Genomic DNA, 24,165 nt, shown 5'->3' with positions numbered 1-24,165 from the left:
AAGCAGTGGTTATCAACGCAGAGTACTAAACGGATTTTCAATTTCAAAGTTGCAAGATCAGAAAATTTTATTGTGATCTTTATTTGCTCAATTACTTATTTTTAAAGAGCTTGATGGTTTCTTATTGACGTTAGAAATGAGAAATCATGAGTTTTTTCTTGTAAAATAAATATCCAGACGTAAAATGTGTCCAAAAAAACATCCAGAAGATGTCTTAAGAACTTGTGTTGTCAAAGTAAGTTTTTTTTTTATGTGACCAATATCCCGTGTTCGATAATATAATTCGATCATATAACTTTCTCTTAAAATATATATTAATAAACTAATTAATAATTAACTATTAATAATTTTAATAGGTTTTATTTATTTTTATTTGTAAGATTAGTAAAATCTCGTTTATTTGATTGATTTTTATGGAAAGGAAAATAAATACAACAGTTTTATTATAGAAAAACGTTTAATTTAAGAGATAAGCTTATACGTTAATAATACCGCAGAAACAGGAACTTACAAAGTCTGTAATAGAGAACAATTTTTTTATATATAATAGTCATATTACATTAAATAACAAATTATAAAAAAATGTATATAATATTCAAGATTTTATGTTACTTTGTTGTATCATTGAAAATGTTTAAAACATTTAATCGTGATGTAATATAAATTACATCTCCAATCAAACATATAATCTTTTGTTTTATCATCGATTTAGCTGATATGATAACAATCGCAATTCTTAGTAAAAATAATAAATATTTATACGTGACCAGAATATATTCATATAGAAATTTACTGTACTGCACAAAAAAAGTTGATATTGATTGTCAAACTTTTACGAGTTGACCTCTCTCTTTCTCTGAATCGATTCTTACGTATAATCGTCACCTATTTAAAAAATATATTTGTGTAAACAAAATATATTTTTAAATGTATATAATATTACATGATGACGCTTCTCGAATAACATGTCTTGTAATCATACACAAAATACCTTTTTAGACTTTCTTTTAAGTAACTAACGCGCGCATAAGTAAATAGTAATGTATGTAAAAAATATAAAATCCAAAAAAAAATAATTCATCATGAATGAACAATAAATATATGCATGATAATTTAAAGAAACTAATTCATTTAATGTCCGACATTATATGCGTTATTGTGTACATCGTCGATTACAAAAAATCCAAATTTCCAAAGATTTATGAAATCATGCGAATCGGGACATTTGGAAATCCTTTAGTTATTCACACATACTCGCGTATGTATATATACACTCATAAAAAAACAATATATATATATATATATATATATATATATATATATATATATATATATATATATATATATATATATATCAAATATAAATAAAAGGAAAGGAGAATTCACGAAGCATAATACCTAATCTGCCTTTTGCCCATCGTTCAGTAAAGCAGTGGTATCAACGCAGAGTACTAAAACGAAAAATAATTCTCGTGTGTGTGTGTGTGATCTAATCTTATTAAATCACTATCTGTAGTGTAAGGAACCAAATGCTATTTCGAACTTTCTGCGAATTATCGCTGTAGCGAGAGTGTTCCTGCAACGAAACGATTTTTCTAGAATTGTCTCTCTTATATATATAAAACAGAATAATATAAAATAAAATCTTATATGCATGTTTAGAAATGTATAATATATGTTTACTTATCGTGTGATTTATTCATCTCTCTCTTTCTTTTTCTTCTTCTCATGCGCACACATACATACTTTAACCTATTTCATATTTGCAATTATATATTTCAAACATTACTCACACAATGCAAACAGCATTGAATCAAAGTAAGTTTACATCCATTGTAATTATATATATAATAAACTTGTACACACAACCGCATTTTCTATTTCTTACAGATATACGTTGCAATAATGATTTTGACAGAACCGTTCTTTTATTGTGTATACAAAACGTTTTAACCTGCACCTAGTTTTCGCATCACTCTTATGTTTTTTTCATAATTTATATGATTACACACATATGTTTTCGTTTATGCATCTGCAGCTGCAGATTAATAACGGTTTGTCAAACATTATTGCATCTTTTTATTTTAATCTTGTAAATTCGCTATTCTATTTTTTTTTCTTCTGGCTCATATAAAAATAACATGCAATGCGAAGCTATCCAACATTGCTTTGTACATTCGCCCGTGCTCCAATAAAACAAAGTTGAACTTATCAAATCTAAAGAGAGTGTTCTCATTGCAAAACTATGATGATTATTTGTATTATCGGGACGCGAAAAACTATTAATATAACTTAATGATAGAATGTGAGTGATTGCGCCAACATATCGGCCGATAAAAATTTCATAAAAATAGAGGTCTTATTTATTTATTAAAAATTCAACTAATCTTTCTTTTTAATGTAAATAATTCTTGCAAATATGTTTTATAATTAAATAAAAAACTGTATTAAAAAAAAACTTCCGTTTATAATAAAAATACATCATTTGTAATGGACTATCATTCTTCTCTTTCTCAAATTTGTAATGAAAGATCTCAACTAATATTAGTGATTCTAATCATAATGACAGAAATAGCAATGCATGTAATATAAAACTAATATTAGTATTTAATTTTTGATTAATACTAACATAGCATTAATGTATAATTTGTCAATATGTTGTTTGATATCATTAAATGAAATATTAATTCTATTATTATTCACCAAAGTATTCTCAAATTAGAAATCATGAAAAAGCTATTTGGGGCTCAAATTGTTATAGATTTACAGTTCCAACAAAGACATTTTTCACGTTATTCCATTCATGTGTACTTAAAATTACGTGTAATTACATGCATTTTGATAATAAAAGACGTGTGCACACTAGTGCGCATTAGTGCATCCAACTAAATTTGGTATTAGTTTCTATCTGTAGTGCATCCAACTGAATTCGCTATTAATTTCTATCTGTCATTTTAGTTGTATTTTCTACATTTCTTCTGTTTTTTTTTCGTTCGTCTTCTTTCATATAATTGTTTCACTTTAAACAATTTAGTTTCACTAAATACAATGAGTGTAAGACCATGCAGCCAAAAAGAGCAAATCTGGATCATTTAGAACATTACATTAGATGCAATAAATCGCGATTTTTATCAACTGGGGTTTAATACATTTAAGATTAATCTCATTTACATATTATCGCACAATTAGGACAAAATGTGTCACACTCTCGCTATGTTTGAAACATCAATATATACATTTTATGAGTATAAAGTAGATTAAATAGACTATATAATTCATATTATAGAATAATACATTAAGCTACAAGCAATTTTGATCATTTCCATATATGATCTTCATATAGACAGAAACAATTATTAATTGTGTCATTAAAATGCGACTCGAGTGATACATTTCATGTATAAGACTAATGATACCTTATGTACATTATCATGGGCACTGCAAATTTGCATTAAATAACATTATTTAAAATAATCATTTAAAAACAAGGAAAATATAGAATTTTATGCTTAACAAATCCCTTGATTTGTTACTTGAACGTAAAAAAAATTTCGAAAAAAATATTCCGACTAAATAAACATTATTATATGTATGTGCATTGGGCTCTGTCTACATGTAATAATTAACATATATTTTGCTTCGTAACTGAGCCGATAAAAATTGCACTGTTTATCATTCTATACAAATAATCTCAACAAACTTTGATAAAGAAACAATGATCGAAACTAACCACTACGTTCGGGCATAGCTCCAATTCAATGCTGTTTAGCATTATAAGAATTACTCGCCCATTTCGCATCATTGTTTTGACCGTCAGTATCAGCGTCTGCTCCCTCTGACAGATCGTCATCCGCACCTGAATAACAAAAAAAGGAATATTAAATAATTAATAAATCAATAAGTTATACATGAAATTATCAGAGCACGAGTTTAAAAAAAAAATGAGACTTGATATCTGGAGAAAAAGAAGAGAAAAAAAAGAGAAAATAAACAACTTACATGTTTCTTCTTCTTCATCCTCCTCTTCTTCTCCTGAAGAAGAGTCGCTATCACTATCTGTGCTCTCAGAATTTGCTGAGAGAGAACACTGATCATAATCTTCAGGTTCGGAATAGACCTCCGCACCAGGAAAGATATATCTACCTGGCGCCAACTGGTAATATGAATTTTCTGCAAAGGATTACAATTAATATTTGTATAATTTACTCAAAAGTGTCGAAGTATTTGTGAGAATAACATACCTGGTAACCTAATAGCAAGGCTCTCTCGAGTTTTTGGTTGCCAGCAATGTCTTTCTAAACTTCTATTCTTTAATTCAGCAATATCAAACTTCTCCTCCGTGCTATCGACACTATTACAACTGTCACCTATACCAGAATCTAAGATGGAATCCACCGACGCTTGCCTTGGCTTTGGTGCCAATTTGTCTGTTTCGACAGCATCCATCATTACAGTATTGTCATATTTGTTTGATTTTCCACAATTGTCTAGCGAGTTATATGACAAAGTATTTTCGCTTATGATAGCCTCCGAAGAAAGGGACAATGTTACTGGCACCACTTGACATTCCTTGAAATTCTTTTTAGACACTGATGCAACATGAAATCTATTTTCTAATGAAGTCATTGTACATTCAACATTCATTTTTGCCGATGATATGGAACTTTTCGATTCACATGTGCTACCAAAATTCATCCTTTTTGAACTGTTTTCTACACTAGTATCACCTGATCGTCTCTTTGGACTCTCTTCGAAAAGATTGAAGCTTTCCTCTGCATCTTTGACACATTGACCAGTATGAAAAGATGATATACAAACATTGATGTTTTCTGTATGGTGTAATATTGCATTAGTAGTCTTCAGTAGGCAGTTTTGATTTTCAGTCGAGAGTACGTTTTGAGGCTTAAAATCAACTTCTATACTATCCCGTGATAGTTCAGTGTTGCTTGTTGTATCTTGAGTCTGTTCCCACATGTCAGACGAATAGCGCAATGACAGAAGTTGTGAAGCTTCTTTCAAGATTTTATCATACCAACAGACTTCTTTATAAGTGTCACCCAATCTGCCATAATGTCAATAGATTGCGATTTTAATTATCATAATTAAAATTAATCATAGCATGACAATCTTTGAATATTAATTATATAAAAATTTATTATATATATGTGCACATTTATGGTAATATTTATATAACATGCACACAAAACTTTAATGTATAAAAGATTAAATAAAATATATTTTGCACAAACAGAATGTCTATTCAAAGATTGTAAAAAAAATTCCCTGAAAACTTTCTGAACTTCCAGGTATTTTTATTGAAAATTTCTGGTAAAAAAGTTATTTTAAAGATTATGTACAACTTTTAAGATAAAATTTTTTTATTATATACGTTTTCATTTTATTTATAGAAAAAATACAGATATTTATGTTTCAAGTTTCTAGATTTGCAAGTGTATTGAAAAAAATTGAATAGTTTTCATAAATATATATATTTTTTTGTTATATAAACAGAGACAGATATATATTCAATATATAAACAAAGACAGATATATATTTGTAATATATTTTGAACACAATTCACAACTTGGCTTATCAGTAGACTGCCAATAGCTTATAATATAAAAGCAAAATTAACAAAAAGAGAATTTTAAAAAAATTTTCCGAGTCCCAATAAAAATTCCTGAAAATTTCTAGTTTTTCATGTTTTTTCCAGAAAATAGACACCTTGATAAAGTCCTTTCATATAAAAAAATAGATTATAAATTTCTTACTTACAAATGGCATATTTGATTTATAATAATGTCACCATCGCCTAATAGCTCAATGTCGAATTTGAGATGTGGCAATGGTTCTCGGTTAATGAGAATCTGTGGTACATGCGACGGAATGGATGATGGAATTAGAGCTACCGGCCGAACCTTCAAGGACGAACCAATAACGATTAGAAGATCACAATCATCTTTGTCTTTGGCCATTGCATCGTGAAAAGCGTCTGGAAGTCCTTCACCGAAGAAAACGATATCTGGCTTCATTATACCTTGCGATACCAAGTCTGAAAATTTTAAGATAAAATTAAATTAAATTAAATAGTAATTACTTTTTTTAACTTAATGAATAATTTTCTCAAAATGGCGTTTTTTTTTGCTCAATCGTAACACACAATATTGTCAAATTGAAGAAATGATAAACGACAAAAACCGTTGCTCTAAATAGCCACGAAACACGGCACTCACGTAAGTAAGTGCAATCTTATAAGTTTACCTTTATGTGCTTATTAACAAGCGAAGCTTTATTCGCAGTTACGATTGATGTACCGACTTATGTGTTGGATCAGTAACTTCATTTAGTTTGAGACGTAGAAGAGTAGATAACGTTCTCTCATTGGCCATCAACTCGCGACATTATAGCAAAGGCTTAAATAACGGAAAACTATCACTAAAGATAGCTAACTCTCCATATCATATTGAAATTGATAAGCCGTTAAAGACTGCAAATAAATAACTATCAGCAAGAATTATACAAAAACAAATTTCTTTATTTACCTCTATAATTCTCGCTGCAATTAATTTCAGATAGAGAAGGCAACGCGTTGACACGGCATTTCGGGCACGTAGGTATCCTTTGTGCGAAGATATCTTCCCTAACATCATCTGCTTTCACTTGGTATTTACATCTTGTACATGATGCAGTGGCAAAAGAGCCTTTAACAAAAAATATTAAATAATTATAAAACACTAAGTACATAACGTAAACTGCATCAATTTTTAAACAATTTATTGTAAATCTGCTTGAAATTGGCTATGATAAATAATGTTCCATTATCTATTTTTATTCTAGAATCTTAGAAAAAAATTTTTTCAAATTTTTATATCAAAGATATAAGAATTTCTATTTCAATTATAAAACATATATTGATTATTTAAAATTGATATATATATATTTATTTCATAAAAATTAATATCCAAAAAACATTTAAATGTGTAAAATATCACTCAAATATTCTTTATATAATAAATAAATAATATCTTACCATGGCATTCAATTACATTTTTAATACCAGCCACTTGTTCCAAAGTATCAATATTTTGCGAATAGTTCCTCAAGAGCTTCTTTTGCTTCTCTAACATTTTGATGAACCTGTGACATGGGCTGGGTTTAAATTGTCCTGGATAGATTTCACATGCAAATTTGTAAAATGGCCTGGGATCTTGGCTAAAATAATTAATGTCAAACATAGCCTGAAAATAAATTGGAAAATAAAAATTATATATGAACTTCTTTTAATTGTAAGATATATAGTCTCGAAACATATATTAATATTAATTATAGCTGTTTCTAACTCAAATAGCTATAAAGCTGAGATTTCAAATTTTAATACCTGTGGGTCTGGTAAGTCTGGAAAATCCTGTGCTAGTCTCGAATAAATACCATCTTTACTTCTAAAATCGGGAATACCGCAACTAACGCTAACACCCGCGCCAGTCAAAACTATAATTTTCTTGCTATTGCGAATTAATCGTACCGCATCCGATAAGGTATTTATATGTCTAAGCTTTTGCCGCCTCGGAGGTTCTGACATCATATTGATTATAATCTGAAATTCGTATAATTCATTGTTATATTTATTTAACTATTTCTTTTTATCAAAACTTAAACAAGGTGTCTACTCAAATTTTGTAAAAAAAAAAACTGATTTTCCAAGTATTTTTGTTCAAGATTCTAGATAAAGAGAATATTTTGAAGATTTTCTAGTGGAACATTTTAAAACAAGTTTTTTAAAAAATTGTTAATTAAAATGTTTTCTATTGTTCTCTATGTTTTTTATTCATACAAAGAAGAAACAGCACCATTTAAGTTTCAAATATTAATTTTGCAAATGCATTAGAAAAAAACTAAATAGTTTTTGTAAAATGAATATTTTTCACTTGCATAACTCCATTTATGGCATTAATTGCATATTTCCATTTTTTGGTTATTATAAATATTATCCAATAAAAAAATATAAACAAACTAGTTTAATAAAAGAAATATATACTGTATATTCAATATTTTGTTAAGACATTGAATATATATAAACATAGAGATATATATTTATAACATATTTTAAACACTAACAATAATTCACAATTCATAATTCCGATTGTTTACAATATAAGAAAAAAATTATCAGAGAATTTTTCTCTCTCTCTTTAACTATTCCCCAATTCCCAATAAAATTCTATTAAAATTCCCTTATTTTTCCAGATATAAAAGAAATTCCTGAGTATTCTAGGTTTTCTACGTTATTTCAAGGATTGGACACTGTTAAATTATCTTATTATAAAACTACAAAATATATTCTATACCTTCCATAATGTGAGATCGTCAACTTGCTCAGGAATTAATGTGGAATCCATAAGAAGATGATGTAGGAGATCCCTTGGATCTGCACCTGTTAGCATTTGCTTCTGAATCCATGAAGAGGCATTTCTCCATTGATGACTGACTTCTGCATCTCCAGAAAGATCAGACAAACCTGATAAGTCTGATAAATTTGAGACAGTAGAGGACATCTCGTCTTTCTCATCTGTAGTATCGATTCTGAAATATTACATTAAACACTTTATAATTTAAAAAACGAAACAAAAAAAAACTAGTTTTTTACTAAATATGTATTGTATAAAAAAAATTTACCGCTATTCTCTGTATGTACAATATTTATAAATCTTAATTATCACATTATTATTTTTCTTTTTATAATCTTTTTTTTTAATGATAATAAAAATAATTATTGAATTTAAATAAAGTTATTAAATTTTGTCAAAATTTGCTATTAGTAATCAAATTATTCATTGGACTTGTATAAATCAATATCAGATGAGATTGGCATGTAAGTATAGTTACAAATTTGTGTGCAAGTTCTTTATAAATTTAATGTTATAAACTATATCATTGGCCAAGTTTGATTATTTATAATTTAATAATTTGTAGTTTTGGCATTTCTATATTAGAATTTTCGAATATATTTTATTCTTATAATACATTATTTATAATATTGTATAATGGTACAAAGTACTCTTTGTAAATGTCTATGTATGTGCATGTTCAAATATGTATTTACTGTTAGTATGCACATATAATATAATACATGGCTATATAAATATGTTCTAATAAAAAATTGCTTGCAAATAGAACTTACGTGCAACCAGTACTATTACTAGCAGAATCAATTCTAGATGATGGTGATTGTAGACTTATAATTGCAGGAGATATGGATGCAGATTTAGATTCATCACTCAGTTCATTAAATCCGCTGTCTGCACCAAGTATTTCTATATAATGCAAAAATATATTTAATAGCTTACATTATAGTATATTAGACTAACTTGCATATAATAATACACTGTACAAACAGTAAATATAAAATATATGATGTTATCAGCTCGAAAAAAAATCCGTGTGATTATATTTTCTTCTTTATTAATTTTCTGATTTATGCTTTGTGTAACTATTTCTTTATATATATTTAATTTGATTTTAAGAAAAAAGTATATATATATATATATATACCTAATAGTAAAAAATAAAAAAATAATTAATATATATTTTTCGTTGTTTCATTATCGATATAATTGTGTAATAATAATAAAATAATTGTTCGCAAATAAAAAAATATATTTAAAAAAATTCGTTTAAAAAATTACAAATTTAAATCGTTTAATATAAAAATTAATTTCTCTCTTTTACTTTAGTAATAAAAATATATTAAAATAATGTAATTTATAAAATTAATTTCTCTTAATATAGTTATATTTCGCGCCAAGTAATATTTAAAATTTAAACGAATATTCCGAAATATCCCGATTCAACAAAATGGCGGAAGTGTATCGCATGTAAAATCTGGTAAGATATAGGAAATTTGTTCTTCCTTTGAGATTTCGAGAATTGGGAATAAGAAATTTATTTCATATCAAATGCGGAAAGTGTTACTGAAATAAACTAACTAATTAACGAGAAAATAAGCGTTGCAGAGAAAGAGCAAAGAAACAAAGTACAAAAGGTGCAGTTGAAACAAACGAACATACGAATGCCATCTGTGAATATTTTAATGAGGACGCGATGACCGAATGCATAACCAGTAGTTCCAAATACGATCGATTTTATCGATCGACTCGTATTCCTAAAGAGGAATAAAAGATTTCGATATTTCGAATAAAAAAAAAAAAAGAAAAAGAAAAAAAGAAATATCCCATAGGATTGTAGCGTGACGAGAAATGACTATCGATGAAAAAACGGTGACTACGAAATTGCGACGCAGTAAACTGCGACTGTCATGGCGGCCAGACAACGCGACGAAGGATCGAGAACACAATGGCGAGGCGAAAAGCGTTCAATGGCTGCCATCTTGTGTGCACGAAGCACCCGCGAATTTTGCGATAATCGCGACGATCGCGTATAATCGTTATTAGACGATTCTGATACCTTCGAATTCATCGTGCGGGCTATCACGTGGTGGGCCGGTGAGCCGCTGTTCATCCAGGGTCGCGACGACGTTCCCCCCGTGATCGCCGCCATCGATCTTACGACGTTTCACTGGGGACGAATATTCCAGCAGCTCCGAACTCGACGCCATTTTCGACAGCAATGCTGAGCAATGCGACGAATAATGTCGTGTAATCTGGCTAGTCGTTCGCTCCGCCAGAGGTCGCCCCAATTCTCCCGGCTTTCCCTTTCCCCCAAAGTTTCTTCCTACCTATTTCATACGCTTTTTATATGCTTCAGCCGTATATGCTATAGCCGTACAAGATATTCACGCAAGGTACCTACTTCCTCGGAAATCATGAAAAATCTGGAATTTTTATGGAATTTTTTTTTTTTTTTGTTTGGGAAAGTCGAGGAATTTTCATGGAATTTTATTGGAACTCGATAAATTTAAAAAAAAAATTTTCTCTTTGATAATTTTGCTCTTATATCGTAAACAATCGATAATCCAACGATAAGTGAAGTTGTGAATTATATGTTTGAAATATATTATAAATATATCTGTTTCTATGTTTATATATTCAATGTCTTAACAAAATATTGAATATGTAATATATATTCTTTTTATTGTAATTTGTAATAAAAAAAATAAAAATGTTATACAAGTAAAAAATCTTTATCTTACGAAAACTATTCAGTTAAAACAACGAAAAAAATCGCTGCTGAGCGATATCTATCTTAATTTATCTGGTCTCATTGTAATCTCACCTTAAATACGTGAGCTATCAATACGGGCCTAAGATTTCGCCCTTATAGAAAAGTTAAATTGATTGGCTATCGCATTGGTTTTTGTCGCGCGACAAGAGTCGTCGCGTCCTATGTGCGGGAGTCATAATAATTCTATCGAAAACCGGATATTCCCCACTCTTGGGAACAGAGATGGCGCTGAAAATCATCATCTTTTCTTCTAAGAGGAAACGTGCACAACACTTCTCCTGCACCTTTCTTTCCACTATTAGCGTCGAGGTGAGTAAGACGTTCCTTCTTTCATTTTTTTCCATAATTGTAATTCTGCGAGAATACTTATTTTTCTCTAGTTGCGAGTAAATTTTTCAAGCTGCTTTGGTCCGTTAGTGATTTTTTTTTTTTTTTTTGCGGACTAAACGGTTGATCAAATACGATTTTTTTGGAATCTCGTCGTTCGTTTGTAACCATCGTACACGTGGATTTTCGTTTAGTCTTCGTAATGTCCCATCTTGACGATCAAAGTATATACGAATAGAATATATTTGGTTTCTCATATTTTATATGGAATAAAAAACTTGCACGTTATTTATCGTTTACTCATTCGGGAACCTAAATGTCTTGTAAGCTACGATTAGAATCGACTTTCACGTGCACATATACGTCGAATGTGATTTAGTAAAGTGTTTAATTTTCGAATAAAAAACTACCACTTGTGGCTGTTTCCAAAAATTCTTCATTAATTATGCTAGTAATTTTATTAGTTAAATCGATCTAGAATATCCTCTCATTTTGGCATGCCTCCATCTCGTATCTCGATGGAGCATGAATGCTTGTGGGAGGTAAAGCAAAGAGGGAATTTGCCTTCGGAATCCACACGATACTGTCTGGAACCGTTTCTCTAAGTTCCCAATAATTCTTATTTCTTAAATATTGAATATATTCTTGTAGATTAAGTGTACACAGAAACTGTATATAGTATTTTTAATGATTTTAGGACCAGATAGGATAAGATATAAATCCAAGAACTCTAAATGTTTTGCATATCTGTCTGAGAATAATAAGGAAAAAAGATCTTGATTAAGGAGAAGAATAGTTTCAAATAGAAGAAGGGTTCACATCATTGGACAAAATGCTCGTCAAGCATTGCGTGACATTGGTAGAACACATTTGGACTATTTATCATACAGTTCACATAATTCTTGGGAATTTTCCAACTTGAAGAAGGAAGTTGGATACTGAAAATTCAACATTGGTTAAAAAATTAAAAATATATCTCTACAGCATGTATTTGAGAAGCTTGTTGGAACATCGCAACTACTGTTTACGATATTAAGAACAGGACTATTTTGAGAAAGAAAATCCATCTCAGTCTCAGTTAAGACGATTAAAAATTTAAATAAGATAAATTTATTTTTGTTGAATAATCATGTATAATTATTATATTAAAAAAATATTGAATGAGAAAATTAAGGAAATATAGCAGTATTAATATATGAAAATATCAGCAATGTGTAAACAGTCACAAATACAAATAGAATACAAAATTGCATAACTTAAATAGGTAAGTTTTCATAAGTTATATATATATATATATATATATATATATATATATATATATATATATATATATATATATATTTCTTTTTCTCTCTTCCTTAAAATAAGTTATTAAAAGCTTCTATAATATGATGATATTAGCATATGATATGATTGTGATATTACACACATTTTCCTCTAAGAAGAACTGACTTTATAAATTGCAGCTCTTTCTTTCATAACTATACATAAATTTCAAAATTAAATTCTAACATCTATGTTTTTATATGTAAACTTTAGGTTGCAAAAGCTGTTATTGGTGATTTGACAATCAAGATAGTAGTAACATTGCAAGGATAATAACAAGGATCAGCTGAATAGTCTTGCCAGGATAATTTTGTCAATGTGAAGGATGTTATCTAGACTAGAGGAAAGACAAAATACTTTGTATAAACGATATGACAAGTATCAGGATAAGAAACTTTAAAATTTAACACACAGACAATGTAAGATAACAAAGAATCAATTATGTAAAACAATTTCAAACTATTTTGCAATCAATAATATACTGTATGATGTTATTGTAGGTCAATATAGACTTTGAAAAATTTAATAAATTTTATTATCTATATGTAAGTTCAGTCTTTTATTAACTATACCAAATGTTGTTAATCTTAAGAAATTCACTTATCAACAACATAGCCTACAATCCCAATAATTTGCAGATACTCTGATATATTCGCGTTTCCTCCGGTTTGTCCAAACAACCGTAAAGATTGTTCAGCTTCAGACAATCTGTTTTACTCATCGCTTTTCGTTGACCGATCATAACACCAGGCGTTTTCGGTGTCAGAGTCGGTTTCATAGGATCTACGCTAAAAAAGTAGTTACCATAATGCATTATGCTATCGTATCCATACTCGTAGCTATATGTCGCGTTCTCCGGCGATTGCTTGTTGAAGTTTGATCGAAATCCTAATAATATACAAAAGAAGTGATCGTTAAAAAAATGTTCACAAAAATACTAATCCCATAATTATATAAATTTTGTAAATTTAGGAATAATAAATTTTTTTTACCAGGTATAATATTTTCATAATGTATATTTATATACATGTCTCTATCGGCACGACTATGCTCGTGGAAGATACCGAGAGCGTGCATCAACTCGTGTATTGCTCTTCCCTCGTTTTCCAAGCAATTGGGTCCTTTCTCGTCTGGTGGTTCCAAGGAAAGGATCTGAGCTCCACCGAATTTGCCCACAAATGACCAGCATCTGAATTAATTTTTTATATACATAGAAAAAAAATTAATTTTATTTTTTAATATTGTTTTTAAAATGCATTCAACATTGCGTTTTACATAAAATGTAAATATTTACCCTTTAGGATACATTATTGGCCAAATCAGCAAGAAATCCTTGACTTTACCATCCCATGGAATAAATTTGATGCATGTCATATAATTCATATACGAAATTGCTTTATATATTTTCATATAATCCGCCGGATCTGGAGACAAAATCTTGTATATTATTTTTAGTTATTTTAAGTTTTCATCTCCGTTTTTTCAAACACAATATCGATGTAATATCAAATGTATAATTATTTATTCATACGTACCATATAGAGCGCTAATCACATAAGGAACAGTTCTATTTTGCCACAGTTTATCCGGGAAAACATCCCAACGTAAACCAACACGCCAATAATCGAAATACTAAATATAACAAAAAAAAAATATATAAAATATTATATGAGAAATATAATAGGAAAGAAAAAGATAATATATACCTCACTAGTCACGGCTATATCTCCTTCAAATAAAGCGGGACGGACTTCCGGATCTTGCGATGACTCGTAAAGACGTAATAATAAATTATCTTGGTTCGATGTTCTAACTGTATATATAAAGCAGTTTTATCTTTTGTAACACTTGTATTTTCCGATTTTATAACGCAAAAATTCCAGTCTTTAACATAGCAATATTTTTTGAAAAAAAGAGATAAAAAATCCAAACGCGATTATAAGCTCTTGATATAATATAAATCTGTACTTACCTATATTAGGTACGATAGGTTGTATCGCGTTGATAAAAGTTTTATTTATTGGTAATGCGATTGTAATCGTTATGCAAAATAAATACGTGCATATTAACAACTTAATTTTCATAATTATTTCTTTGTATCACACACTTTTGCAGCACTAGCAATTTCTACGAGACGTTATTCGCGGTTTTTTTTTCAAAAAGCAATACCTTGACACGTGACAGGCAAAGTTAGGTAAAATCAGATTAGATTAACAGCTGATTGACGAAGCCAATAAGAGTCAGCCAAAGGCTTTTTAAGAAATATCGAGATTTTTAAACATTTTTTAAAGACAATTTAGGGCCAATTTCACCAAATCCAGTCAGATATTAGATGAACCGACGGTTAAAATTAGCAGGATTCCAACTGAAATGATACGAATGCTTGGTTTTCCTTCACCTCTGTTGGCCAACCTGCTAATTTTAACCGTCGGTTCATCTAACCGGACTTGGTTTAATGTAAACATATCCTGTCGATTTTGTTAGCGTTGCTATAATGTACTTAATATTTAAATATTATTAAAGTATAAATAATTGTATGCATATATATTAAAGTAATTAAAGTTGAAGATTATGGGATTTTCGCGAAAAACAACTCAGCCAAATTTAGATCATGCAATTGCAGGAGCTGTTAGTGGATTTGTAACGAGATTTTTGTGTCAGCCTTTAGATGTTATAAAGATTAGATTTCAAGTAAGTTTCATCATATAATATAAAATTTGTGATATATCTTTTCTTCTTCTCGCGCAATTAGATAATTATCGTTTTTGCAGTTACAAGTTGAACCAATTTCAAAATGTCACATTAGCAAATATAGATCTATACCACAAGCTTCTTTATTAATTTTGAGGGAAGAAGGAATTTCTGCTTTATGGAAGGGCCATATACCTGCACAATTGTTATCGATTACCTATGGGATGACTCAGGTAGAGGATAAAATTTATCCAATAGTATATTTTTAATAGCAATTAATATTAGTTTATACAGTTTAAGGATTTTTTTATATCATATATATATATATATATATATATATTATATATTTTTGTAGTTTTATTCCTACAATATGCTTGTGAAAATGATACAAAGAGTACCAAAAAATGAGGAATGGAATCATTCAATGCATTTTATTGCTGGTGCTGGTGCTGGAAGCATAGCGACAATCGTTTCATTTCCTTTTGATACTATAAGGACTAGATTAATAGCCCAATCGAGTAATCATCAAGTGTATAATGGAATATTACATTCCTGTAGGTGAGTTACAGAAAGATTATTTTCAATATACATTAGTACTAATAATAAATAATATAACATAATATTTTTATTAGCATACATAAATATCTTTATATAAAAATGATATTTTTATATTTCAATAACATATATTTAATTTTTTTTCAGTTTGATTCTTCGACAAGAATCGCCGAAAGTCTTCTTCTCTGGTCTATTACCGACTTTGTTGCAAATTGCTCCACACACTGGCTTGCAATTTGCATTCTATGAATTTTTCACAGATTTCTATAAAAGATATACTTCTGGTACCGATACCAATTTCTATAATTCTATGCTATCTGGTAGCACCGCTGGATTCATTGCGAAAACGATCGTCTATCCGTTTGATCTTGCTAGAAAGAGGTTGCAGATACAAGGTTTCCAACATGGTCGTAAAGGGTTCGGCAAGTTCTTTCAATGTAACGGATTACTAGATTGCTTGAAAGTGACTTTAAAAGAAGAGGGAGTGCAAGGCCTTTTCAAAGGTCTAGTACCGAGTCAGATAAAAGCTGCCATAACTTCAGCTCTACATTTTACTGTATATGAACAAGTTTTATTACTGTTAAGAATATTGTAATATAACAGCGATTTTAAACGAGACTGATTTATTTTAATGTACATATATATGTATATATACTACCATTTTATTGCAAATGTATATTAATTATATATATTAATTTATGTATATTAATTTATTAATATAATTGTATATATAAATTAATATATTAATTTGTACTCTTTGTAAAAGACTAATTTTTTCAGCATATATGCTGAATATATTAGAATATATTTGCAAATAAAAATTATATAAATTCTAAATTATTGAATATATAAGTCATATAAGTTTATCATTGATTCTCTATTCTGACCTATAAATATATATCACAATATGATTATTAAAAATCAAGATTATACATTCCATTCATATTAATGTATATAGCTACATTAAATTAAGTTGTGCAGGCATATTTTCAGGTATTCCTTCTAAGACAGCTATAATATTTTTCGCTGTAATTCTGGCCATTTCATCTCTAGTCTCTATGGTAGCACTTCCTATGTGAGGTAGAACCACTAAAAGGATAAAAATGAAAATATAATGTATATATATTATTTCGGGTGCATACAATTTGTTTGTGACCTAAATCTATATCAATATACCTACCACAATTATCTAATTTTAAAAGTTCATGATCTAATGGTATTGGTTCTGGTGTTACAACGTCTAAACCAGCTGCTGCAATTGTGCCATTCTTCAAAGCATTTATCAGCGCTTCTTGATCCACTATGTCTCCGCGACTACCGTTCACGAATATAGCCGTTTCTTTCATTTGCTTGAAAGCCTCAGTGTTAAATATATGCTTCGTTTCTGGTGTCAGAGCTACAGTCACTATGACAAAGTCACTGTTCTTGAGTAGTATATCAAATTCAACTTTCTCACCGCCGAATTTGGACGCTTCCGGTTTGATTGCTCTGCTCGTATACAACATTTTAGCAGTGTTGAAGTTTTTGAGCAGCTCCGCAACTCTGAGACCAATTCTACCCAAACCGACAATTCCTACAGTTTTCCCTGACAACCCTGTGCCACACATCCATCTTGGTGACCAGGTTTTCCATTCGCCCCTACAATAAATGAAACAATGTGTTTTAGTTCATAGATAACAAAGATGGTATATGCTTTTGTGATGTATTCTTAATATTCAGCTTACTTGTAAATTGCTTTATTCGCTTGTAATAAATTCCTCGATGTGGCTAATAAAAGACCTACTATCAGTTCTGCAGTTGCTTCAGTCAGAACATCAGGAGTATAACCAACTCTAATATTTCTTTTCTTTAAGGCGTTTAAATCTAGGTGATCGACGCCTACTGACATAGATGCCACAACTTTCAATTGTGAACCTGCAGCTGTCAAAACCTCATCGTCTATCTTATCCGTTAGTACACAATACAGAGCATCTACTCCACGGATTCTAGATAATAATTCTGATCGAGGTATCGGTCCAGGTTTGTCCCATAACATAATCTGATACCTATAAAAATAACATAGCAAGTTCTGTCAGATAATAAGTAACATCTATATATATATTACGTTATTAAATTTCCTGTGATATTTGTTTCATGATATTATACTGTATAATTATTTAAAATTTACACATGAAATTAAATAAAGAAGTTAAACATATAAAATTAATTATAAAAATTAATTATAAAATTATAAAAACTAAAAAAATACAGAAGAATGAGATAAAAAAAATCATGTTTTACAATACAATAAAATAAATTGTTTTCAGCAATAAAAATTTACTGTAAATAGAATATTCACCGTTGATGCAGTAAAGATAAGCCTGCAACAGGTATGTCCGGTCGTGTAATTAGGATTTTAGGTTTATTCATTTCGGCAGAACTCATTAGGATTTTCGGACAATTGTAAATTGTTGGATTGATCCTGTTCGAAAAAATAAATCCCTCGCTTCGCTTAAAGAAACTGATAGCCTTCCTGTATTGCATTATGTATTATCATTTATATTTTTACTTCGCGCGACTCGTTAATGAACTAACCTCTGGAAATCTTGTAAATCTCTGAGATCTTTTTGTAGAAAATAGATGAAATGTCTACTTCTTCCTTCTTTGAATTAAAAACTCATTTATATATAAATAATATAAATAAGTAATGATTTTTGGAAACCTTCTCAGCGGATGATAATTTATGGTTCTTCTTTTTCAGGTATTTTTAACTTCACTGTACTGTGTTCTCAATCTTTTATTGAGACACTAAAAATTCACACTTCAAGATGAAGGATATTTTCCAGCAAGTTAGACAGATTAACACAATGTAACGTGTAATACTGAATGCATCCAGTATCTAGTAGCACGACCATGACTACTTACTGAGCACTCGGTGAATACTATTGAAGCAATGCTTTTTTATGCAATTATTTCTTTTTAGAGAGATAAAATGTATATTAAAGAATGATTCTTTCTTGTATAACAATTTTTTTGACATAGCCATTGATTTAACATTTTTATTTAATAGTTTGCAGTTTGAAATGTCTGATGTATGTATTGTATGCTTTCAAACTAGTAAATCTAATAAACAGCAAAAAGATTCAAGTAAGTACGATCATTGCAAATAAAAACTAGATTTAAAAATTCTAGAAACAAAGAATTTACATTAAAAGCAATAATTAGAAATTAAACAATAATTACAACAATTACTTATAATATTTATTTATAAATCTTTCAAGCAAAGTATGGTGGCAAAAATAAAAATTTTAACGAACTTAATTTGTCTTATTTAAATCTAGATATCTAGAACATAATTTGCCTTCTCTTTTATACATGCCTGCTGCAATTATATAATAACAAATTTACAATTAAAAGTTTGCTACAATCAAAAATACTCATAAGATAGAAATCTTGGATACATAAAAACAATATTGTAAAATTTAACTTATAAAGAGAGATCATATATTTTATACATACATACATATATATATATATATATATTTATATTTATTATTAATGCAGTTAGAAGGCACTCCATAACAATTGTTTGAAATATATATATAAAATTAGCAAAAAGATATGTATAATAAAATTTGTATAAGAAAAGGAACAGGTTTCATTTTTTTATACATTTTTTTTCGGTTCAGCTGTACATAGTGTGTACTTTCCCGATAATACTCCATAAATTGATGAATAAAACGATTTTATATAACTTCCTTTGTAAAAATAATACTACAGAATACAAGAATCGTCAGATAAAATACTTATAACAGATTATACTGCTTATCAATTATACTGTTTATCAATTATACTGCTTATCAAATGCTTTGCTATCTTCTAAACGATCGGACTGATTTGCGTCTTTCTGATTCCTCATGGCGGCCGTGATCGTGTTCTTCATCAACATTGCCACTGTCATAGGGCCCACGCCGCCTGGGACCGGTGTAATATGTCCGGCGACTTCCTTTACACTATCATAATCCACATCTCCTACTAAGCGAAATTTGCCGTCTGCCGTCTTTACCTTCGTGATTCCCACATCAATTACGCAAGCGCCCGGTTTTATCATTTCCTTGGTAATCAAACCGGGAACTCCAGCCGCCACCACAACTAGATCCGCCAGCTTTGTAAATTTTTCTAGTTCTGTGTGAGGAGTATGAATATGGCAGATTGTCGTTGTCATATCTAAAGCACCCGTTTCGCCTAAAAATAAAATACCTGGTTGGTTTGGAAAATAATAAATGAAAGAAAAACATATAAGTTTGATGAAATTCATGTTATTTGTTAATAATAAAATTTAAATCTATAAAAAAGTTTTTCTATATATAAAGAAAAGATATTAAAATATATATTAAATAGAGAAGTATTAAGTTGCATAAATTTATCACTAGTTACTGATATGATTCTACTTTTATGTGTTAACATAATTTTGCTACTAAATTAATATTACCTTTGCCATCTGCATGAAGTAACAATGCGATAGGCAGTCCAACATGTTTTGATCTACCAACAACCACAGCATTTTTTCCAAATGTCTCAATTTTACTCCTAAGTATTAATTCCTTAACAGCCAGAGGAGTGGCTGGCACAATACTACTTTTGTCCAATGTCAGATTGCCAAGATTTACCAAATGGAAACCATCTACATCTTTTTTAGGAATTATTGCTTGACATACTTCTTTGTCATTCATGCCCTTTGGCAATGGTAGTTGTACCAGAACGCCATCGACAGATGGATCTTTGTTAAGATTATCAATTTCCGTAAGAAGTTCCGTTTGCGTTATGTTTTCTCCCAAATGAATGGTGTAACTCTCAATTCCTGATTATTAATAAATAAAATATTAGTATAGGTAAATTTGTGCCGATGGTTGGTGGTCAGAATCAAAAATATATTTACCTACTACTTTTGCAGCTTTCATCTTTTTACCAATATATGCTTTGCTAGATGGGTGATTTCCCACTAAAATTGCTACTAGCTTCGGTCTTTTTTTTCCTGCATTTATACAAGTATCTATAACAGCTTTTAACTCCTCTTGAATCTCATTTGCTATTTTTGATCCATCTATTATCGCAGCTTCTTGTCTGCAAATAAAATTCAAAATTATTCTATATACAAATCTATATACTTTATATTCACAATACAATTTAGAAACTTTTATTTTTATCAAGATTATAACATTGATTATTAAAAATTCTTGAGAAATCGTCATCTTTTTACCTGTTATTTATGTATTAAAAAATATTTTATTATTATATTATATAATAAGTATGTTTTTCACACATATACATATTAAGATATTATAATTTATTATTGGCTATATATTTTTTGCATTGCAGATTAAAAAAAATCATTCATATATCATACAGGTATCTGACAAAAGAAAATTATTTTTGCTCTCACCGGATTTTTGACAGGTGCAATTTTCTCGCAAAACTCTGCGAGATGACAGAGAAGATGCTTCTCCGGGAGAACATTGTTCGCCGTTGTTGCTTCGAGGGATTCAATCACTCTTCTGAAATACATACTGTTGCATATTGAAAGCCAAAGATATGCCGAGGAATTTCGGTTACAAAAACTAATCCCTATTACGTTCGCGATAATAAAGCGATTATGGGCGTGTTCCACTTAACAATCGCGAGCATTATCTGTCTTTGTTTCTAGGTGAACAACAAAGATGAAATGATACCGTGGGCTTGCGGTCGTTACGACTGCTATGTCATTCTTGAGCAAACAGCTGTCGTAAAAACAGTATAGCTTGCAGGGGGTCGATAATACTGACGTTTCGCGGAAAGTTTATTGCGAGATCGATTGAGACCGTAAGTGAAAGGCGAGATCGGATCAGTCTCGCCTTTCCCTATACGAAAAAATAGCCAGTCGGATTCCGATGGAGTCGTAAAACCCATGTTCGCGATCAATGTTACGTCAACGTCAAGTATGGAAATGTGCGTGACGGACACAAATATTATCCGTAGAACAGCATAATTTTGATAAAATTTTTTTCGATAATGGCCAAGAGATGACGCCGCGAATTCATTTTTGTGCGCGCAGATGTTTTAATTTTCCCGTTAGATGGAGCTGGAGCTGATCTATCGATCGGAGCGCGCTCATTTCGTGTATTTAAAAAAGAAAAAAAAAAGTGTAGCGAACAAGTGGTTTTTGATATATCAGAGATACCGGAATGTATAAAATATGGTATGTAAATATATAAAATAATTTATTTATCAATTTTTATTTAATTAAACTCACTTCAAAACGAAATTTCACAAAAAATTACTTCCACTTCGCGTATCGTTGGTCGCACCAATTAATTTATTTCCTTTACCAATAATATAGGGTTATGTATTATAAAATATTCCCGTATTCCTAACAAATTTATTTCCATGCTAAATAATTTTTGCTATATTAACAAATCATAGTATTACCTATGAATATTTAAAATAATTACGTAAAGAGAGATATATTCTCTATGTATTCAGAGATTAGAAACCATTTATTAAAATGATATTAATTTTGATGTATGAATGAGAGAGAGATATATTAATCGTTTAATATAAAAATATTGATGCTCTGATTTTTCCATAGGATTAATTCGATAATAACACCACTGGCTATCACTAACTCGAATATCTGATAAGAAAGACGGATTTTTGTCAAACGAAATACATAATGTATTAGACACTACAAAATGATTACATAAAATTATTAGCAACTTTCGAGCTCGGAAAAGAGACGCGCGCTTCAACGACCAAGTAATATCACGCTGCAACTGTATTAAGAACATGAAATATGACCGAACGTACTCTCCTAGCGTGCCGACTGTATTATTACACCAATCCATCGTGTCGTAACTACTGTAACGTGGCCTACATAGTAAATATTAAACATGTTGTTCGATTATACGCTCGCACGTTGCGAAACTTGACGGATATACCGCGTAGTGTTGAATTTAGAAGTGAGAGATAGAGAAAGAGAGAGTCGAGAAAGAATCATTGATGTATAAAATAATAGAAAAAAAAATAGAAGAGTATATTAAGAAATATATAATAAGATAATAGAAAAAAATTTGCGAAATGCGCCAATAGAAGTTTATTATTATGAGAGAAAATTTTCGCATTCTATCGCAATTTTGTAACGATGAATTGTCTCACTACTTTGTTTGAAAATAACGATCTGTCAATTATTACCAAGTATGTCGGATGAGTATGGGGATACCGGAAAATTTCACTACATCCCTACGGTATGGCCAAATATTTAGTTGGCGCGCATAGGACGCATACTTTCCGCGATATTATAAGCCGAGCTTGAGCTTCCACGACGTGCAACCATTGATCAAATAGTTGATCTCAGTTGCGACCCCAAGTGCCGGTATGTGTGAATGCGCGTGAATTGCTAAATCTTGCTGTGAAAATTTCGGTTTGCCGGCAAATCGATTGCAATACGCCCAACTGAAATGCCTAACGTTGCGATGAGAAATATTTCCGGTTATATGTTCGACGATACGGAAAAATATATGTCGTGCAATATATTCTTAAAAAAGAATCCCTCATACATTTATGATTATATGTTTGTAATATTAAATCTTTGTAGGTCACCAAGTAAATTTGATTCTTTTACGACTTTTTCTTTTTCTCATCTATTTCTTTTTTTAAATATATCACATTTATGGTAGCAGAAACAAATTTTGTAGATACGTATATTAAATGATAATGTTACTTTAGTAATAAAAATTTTATTACTTTCTACTCTCTCTCTCTCTCTCTCTCTCTCTGGATAGATACTGATTTGTCTTATTTCAATATAACATTTTACCATTTTCAATTATGTATAATAAATTGCGATCTCAATGTTGAAATTAAATTCGCGAGCACAAATTCTTAAAACGTATAGTTTTAACGCACGTATACATCATAAAGATATAATATAAATTATAAAAGGTATGCTCTCTCTCTTTCTCTCTCGCAAATATTTAGATTTACATTCTCTTTCAAGAAAGAGAGAGAGAGAGAGAGGAAGATGCAACTATGTCACGCAGCTCAGCTATTTTAGTCGGCGGTGATTAATTCCGG

General features: G+C 29.9%; 5 protein-coding genes and 2 long non-coding RNA genes across 12 annotated transcripts in view; 3 read left to right on the top strand and 4 right to left on the bottom strand.

Moving 5' to 3' along the window:
* Window positions 1-1,459: 1,459 nt before the first annotated feature.
* Sirt1 (Sirtuin 1) lies at window positions 1,460-10,626 on the bottom strand. Its single transcript, XM_070302990.1, has 10 exons — window positions 10,462-10,626; window positions 9,179-9,311; window positions 8,346-8,580; window positions 7,379-7,594; window positions 7,031-7,238; window positions 6,543-6,701; window positions 5,776-6,052; window positions 4,242-5,062; window positions 4,000-4,170; window positions 1,460-3,856 (listed from the first exon to the last, which is right to left on the bottom strand). Exons 1-10 carry the CDS (start codon window positions 10,610-10,612, stop codon window positions 3,756-3,758), a joined length of 2,472 nt encoding a protein of 823 aa, XP_070159091.1. The 5' UTR covers window positions 10,613-10,626; the 3' UTR covers window positions 1,460-3,755.
* A 772-nt stretch (window positions 10,627-11,398) lies between these two features.
* LOC138936847 (uncharacterized) lies at window positions 11,399-13,349 on the top strand. Of its 2 annotated transcripts, none has more exons than XR_011447440.1 (3): window positions 11,399-11,487; window positions 12,203-12,769; window positions 13,045-13,349. It is a non-coding gene; the product is annotated as an uncharacterized lncRNA (long non-coding RNA). The 2 variants fall into 2 exon arrangements; XR_011447439.1 differs by lacking the exon at window positions 11,399-11,487 and adding an exon at window positions 11,494-12,047.
* A 98-nt stretch (window positions 13,350-13,447) lies between these two features.
* Window positions 13,448-14,915, bottom strand: LOC138936845 (hatching enzyme 1.2-like). The gene is made up of 6 exons (XM_070302600.1): window positions 14,804-14,915; window positions 14,538-14,644; window positions 14,367-14,463; window positions 14,126-14,255; window positions 13,824-14,020; window positions 13,448-13,719 (listed from the first exon to the last, which is right to left on the bottom strand). The coding sequence occupies exons 1-6, from the start codon at window positions 14,913-14,915 to the stop codon at window positions 13,448-13,450; spliced, it is 915 nt and encodes a 304-aa protein (XP_070158701.1).
* Window positions 14,916-15,055: 140 nt separating this feature from the next.
* LOC138937070 (mitochondrial thiamine pyrophosphate carrier) lies at window positions 15,056-16,733 on the top strand. Its single transcript, XM_070302959.1, has 4 exons — window positions 15,056-15,522; window positions 15,603-15,755; window positions 15,878-16,080; window positions 16,225-16,733. The coding sequence occupies exons 1-4, from the start codon at window positions 15,403-15,405 to the stop codon at window positions 16,670-16,672; spliced, it is 924 nt and encodes a 307-aa protein (XP_070159060.1). The 5' UTR covers window positions 15,056-15,402; the 3' UTR covers window positions 16,673-16,733.
* Window positions 16,734-16,956: 223 nt separating this feature from the next.
* On the bottom strand, window positions 16,957-19,083 carry LOC138936948 (glyoxylate reductase/hydroxypyruvate reductase-like). 3 transcript variants are annotated; one of them, XM_070302744.1, is made up of 5 exons: window positions 18,652-19,079; window positions 18,416-18,589; window positions 17,802-18,122; window positions 17,258-17,715; window positions 16,957-17,166 (listed from the first exon to the last, which is right to left on the bottom strand). In XM_070302744.1, the coding sequence occupies exons 2-5, from the start codon at window positions 18,499-18,501 to the stop codon at window positions 17,036-17,038; spliced, it is 996 nt and encodes a 331-aa protein (XP_070158845.1). In that variant the 5' UTR covers window positions 18,502-18,589; window positions 18,652-19,079; the 3' UTR covers window positions 16,957-17,035. The 3 variants fall into 3 exon arrangements, with proteins under 3 accessions (XP_070158845.1, XP_070158846.1, XP_070158843.1); XM_070302745.1 differs by having other exon boundaries at window positions 18,416-18,577; window positions 18,652-18,668; XM_070302742.1 differs by having other exon boundaries at window positions 18,416-19,083.
* A 529-nt stretch (window positions 19,084-19,612) lies between these two features.
* LOC138937168 (bifunctional methylenetetrahydrofolate dehydrogenase/cyclohydrolase, mitochondrial-like) lies at window positions 19,613-22,048 on the bottom strand. Of its 2 annotated transcripts, XM_070303158.1 has the most exons (5): window positions 21,786-22,048; window positions 21,500-21,611; window positions 20,996-21,180; window positions 20,549-20,917; window positions 19,613-20,301 (listed from the first exon to the last, which is right to left on the bottom strand). In XM_070303158.1, the coding sequence occupies exons 2-5, from the start codon at window positions 21,571-21,573 to the stop codon at window positions 19,901-19,903; spliced, it is 1,029 nt and encodes a 342-aa protein (XP_070159259.1). In that variant the 5' UTR covers window positions 21,574-21,611; window positions 21,786-22,048; the 3' UTR covers window positions 19,613-19,900. The 2 variants fall into 2 exon arrangements, with proteins under 2 accessions (XP_070159259.1, XP_070159258.1); XM_070303157.1 differs by having other exon boundaries at window positions 21,500-22,048.
* Window positions 21,688-24,165, top strand: part of LOC138937169 (uncharacterized) — a 38,663-nt gene continuing 36,185 nt past the window's right edge. For both annotated transcript variants that reach the window (XR_011447474.1, XR_011447473.1), the window contains exon 1: window positions 21,688-22,291. This is a non-coding gene — a long non-coding RNA (uncharacterized lncRNA). The remainder of the gene's footprint in view (window positions 22,292-24,165) is intronic.

The sequence above is a fragment of the Polyergus mexicanus genome, unplaced genomic scaffold, assembly GCF_030449975.1.
Source record: "Polyergus mexicanus isolate NDT 795.1 unplaced genomic scaffold, iyPolMexi1.0 SCAF_10, whole genome shotgun sequence".
NCBI classification, from domain to species: domain Eukaryota; kingdom Metazoa; phylum Arthropoda; class Insecta; order Hymenoptera; family Formicidae; genus Polyergus; species Polyergus mexicanus.
The sequence above is the reverse complement of the archived record's forward strand: the minus strand, read 5'-3'. Positions and strand labels throughout refer to the sequence as shown.

Excerpts from the sequence above, each read along its gene's own strand:
- LOC138936845 (XM_070302600.1), bottom strand. The coding sequence starts at position 14,915 with ATGAAAATTAAGTTGTTAATATGCACGTATTTATTTTGCATAACGATT. Across the intron at positions 14,645-14,803 it reads ACCTATCGTACCTAATATAG|TTAGAACATCGAACCAAGAT; the intron begins GTAAGTACAGAT and ends TTATATATACAG. Across the intron at positions 14,464-14,537 it reads ATATAGCCGTGACTAGTGAG|TATTTCGATTATTGGCGTGT; the intron begins GTATATATTATC and ends TGTTATATTTAG.
- LOC138936948 (XM_070302742.1), bottom strand. The coding sequence starts at position 18,600 with ATGCAATACAGGAAGGCTATCAGTTTCTTTAAGCGAAGCGAGGGATTT. Across the intron at positions 17,716-17,801 it reads GCGAATAAAGCAATTTACAA|GGGCGAATGGAAAACCTGGT; the intron begins GTAAGCTGAATA and ends CATTTATTGTAG. Across the intron at positions 17,167-17,257 it reads TTTAAAATTAGATAATTGTG|TGGTTCTACCTCACATAGGA; the intron begins GTAGGTATATTG and ends TTATCCTTTTAG.
- LOC138937168 (XM_070303157.1), bottom strand. The coding sequence starts at position 21,573 with ATGTTCTCCCGGAGAAGCATCTTCTCTGTCATCTCGCAGAGTTTTGCG. Across the intron at positions 20,918-20,995 it reads GAAAGCTGCAAAAGTAGTAG|GAATTGAGAGTTACACCATT; the intron begins GTAAATATATTT and ends ATTAATAATCAG. Across the intron at positions 20,302-20,548 it reads ACTTCATGCAGATGGCAAAG|GCGAAACGGGTGCTTTAGAT; the intron begins GTAATATTAATT and ends TTTTATTTTTAG.
- Sirt1 (XM_070302990.1), bottom strand. The coding sequence starts at position 10,612 with ATGGCGTCGAGTTCGGAGCTGCTGGAATATTCGTCCCCAGTGAAACGT. Across the intron at positions 5,063-5,775 it reads ATAAATCAAATATGCCATTT|ATTGGGTGACACTTATAAAG; the intron begins GTAAGTAAGAAA and ends ACATTATGGCAG. Across the intron at positions 3,857-3,999 it reads GGATGAAGAAGAAGAAACAT|GTGCGGATGACGATCTGTCA; the intron begins GTAAGTTGTTTA and ends TTTGTTATTCAG.
- LOC138937070 (XM_070302959.1), top strand. The coding sequence starts at position 15,403 with ATGGGATTTTCGCGAAAAACAACTCAGCCAAATTTAGATCATGCAATT. Across the intron at positions 15,756-15,877 it reads TTACCTATGGGATGACTCAG|TTTTATTCCTACAATATGCT; the intron begins GTAGAGGATAAA and ends ATATTTTTGTAG. Across the intron at positions 16,081-16,224 it reads GGAATATTACATTCCTGTAG|TTTGATTCTTCGACAAGAAT; the intron begins GTGAGTTACAGA and ends ATTTTTTTTCAG.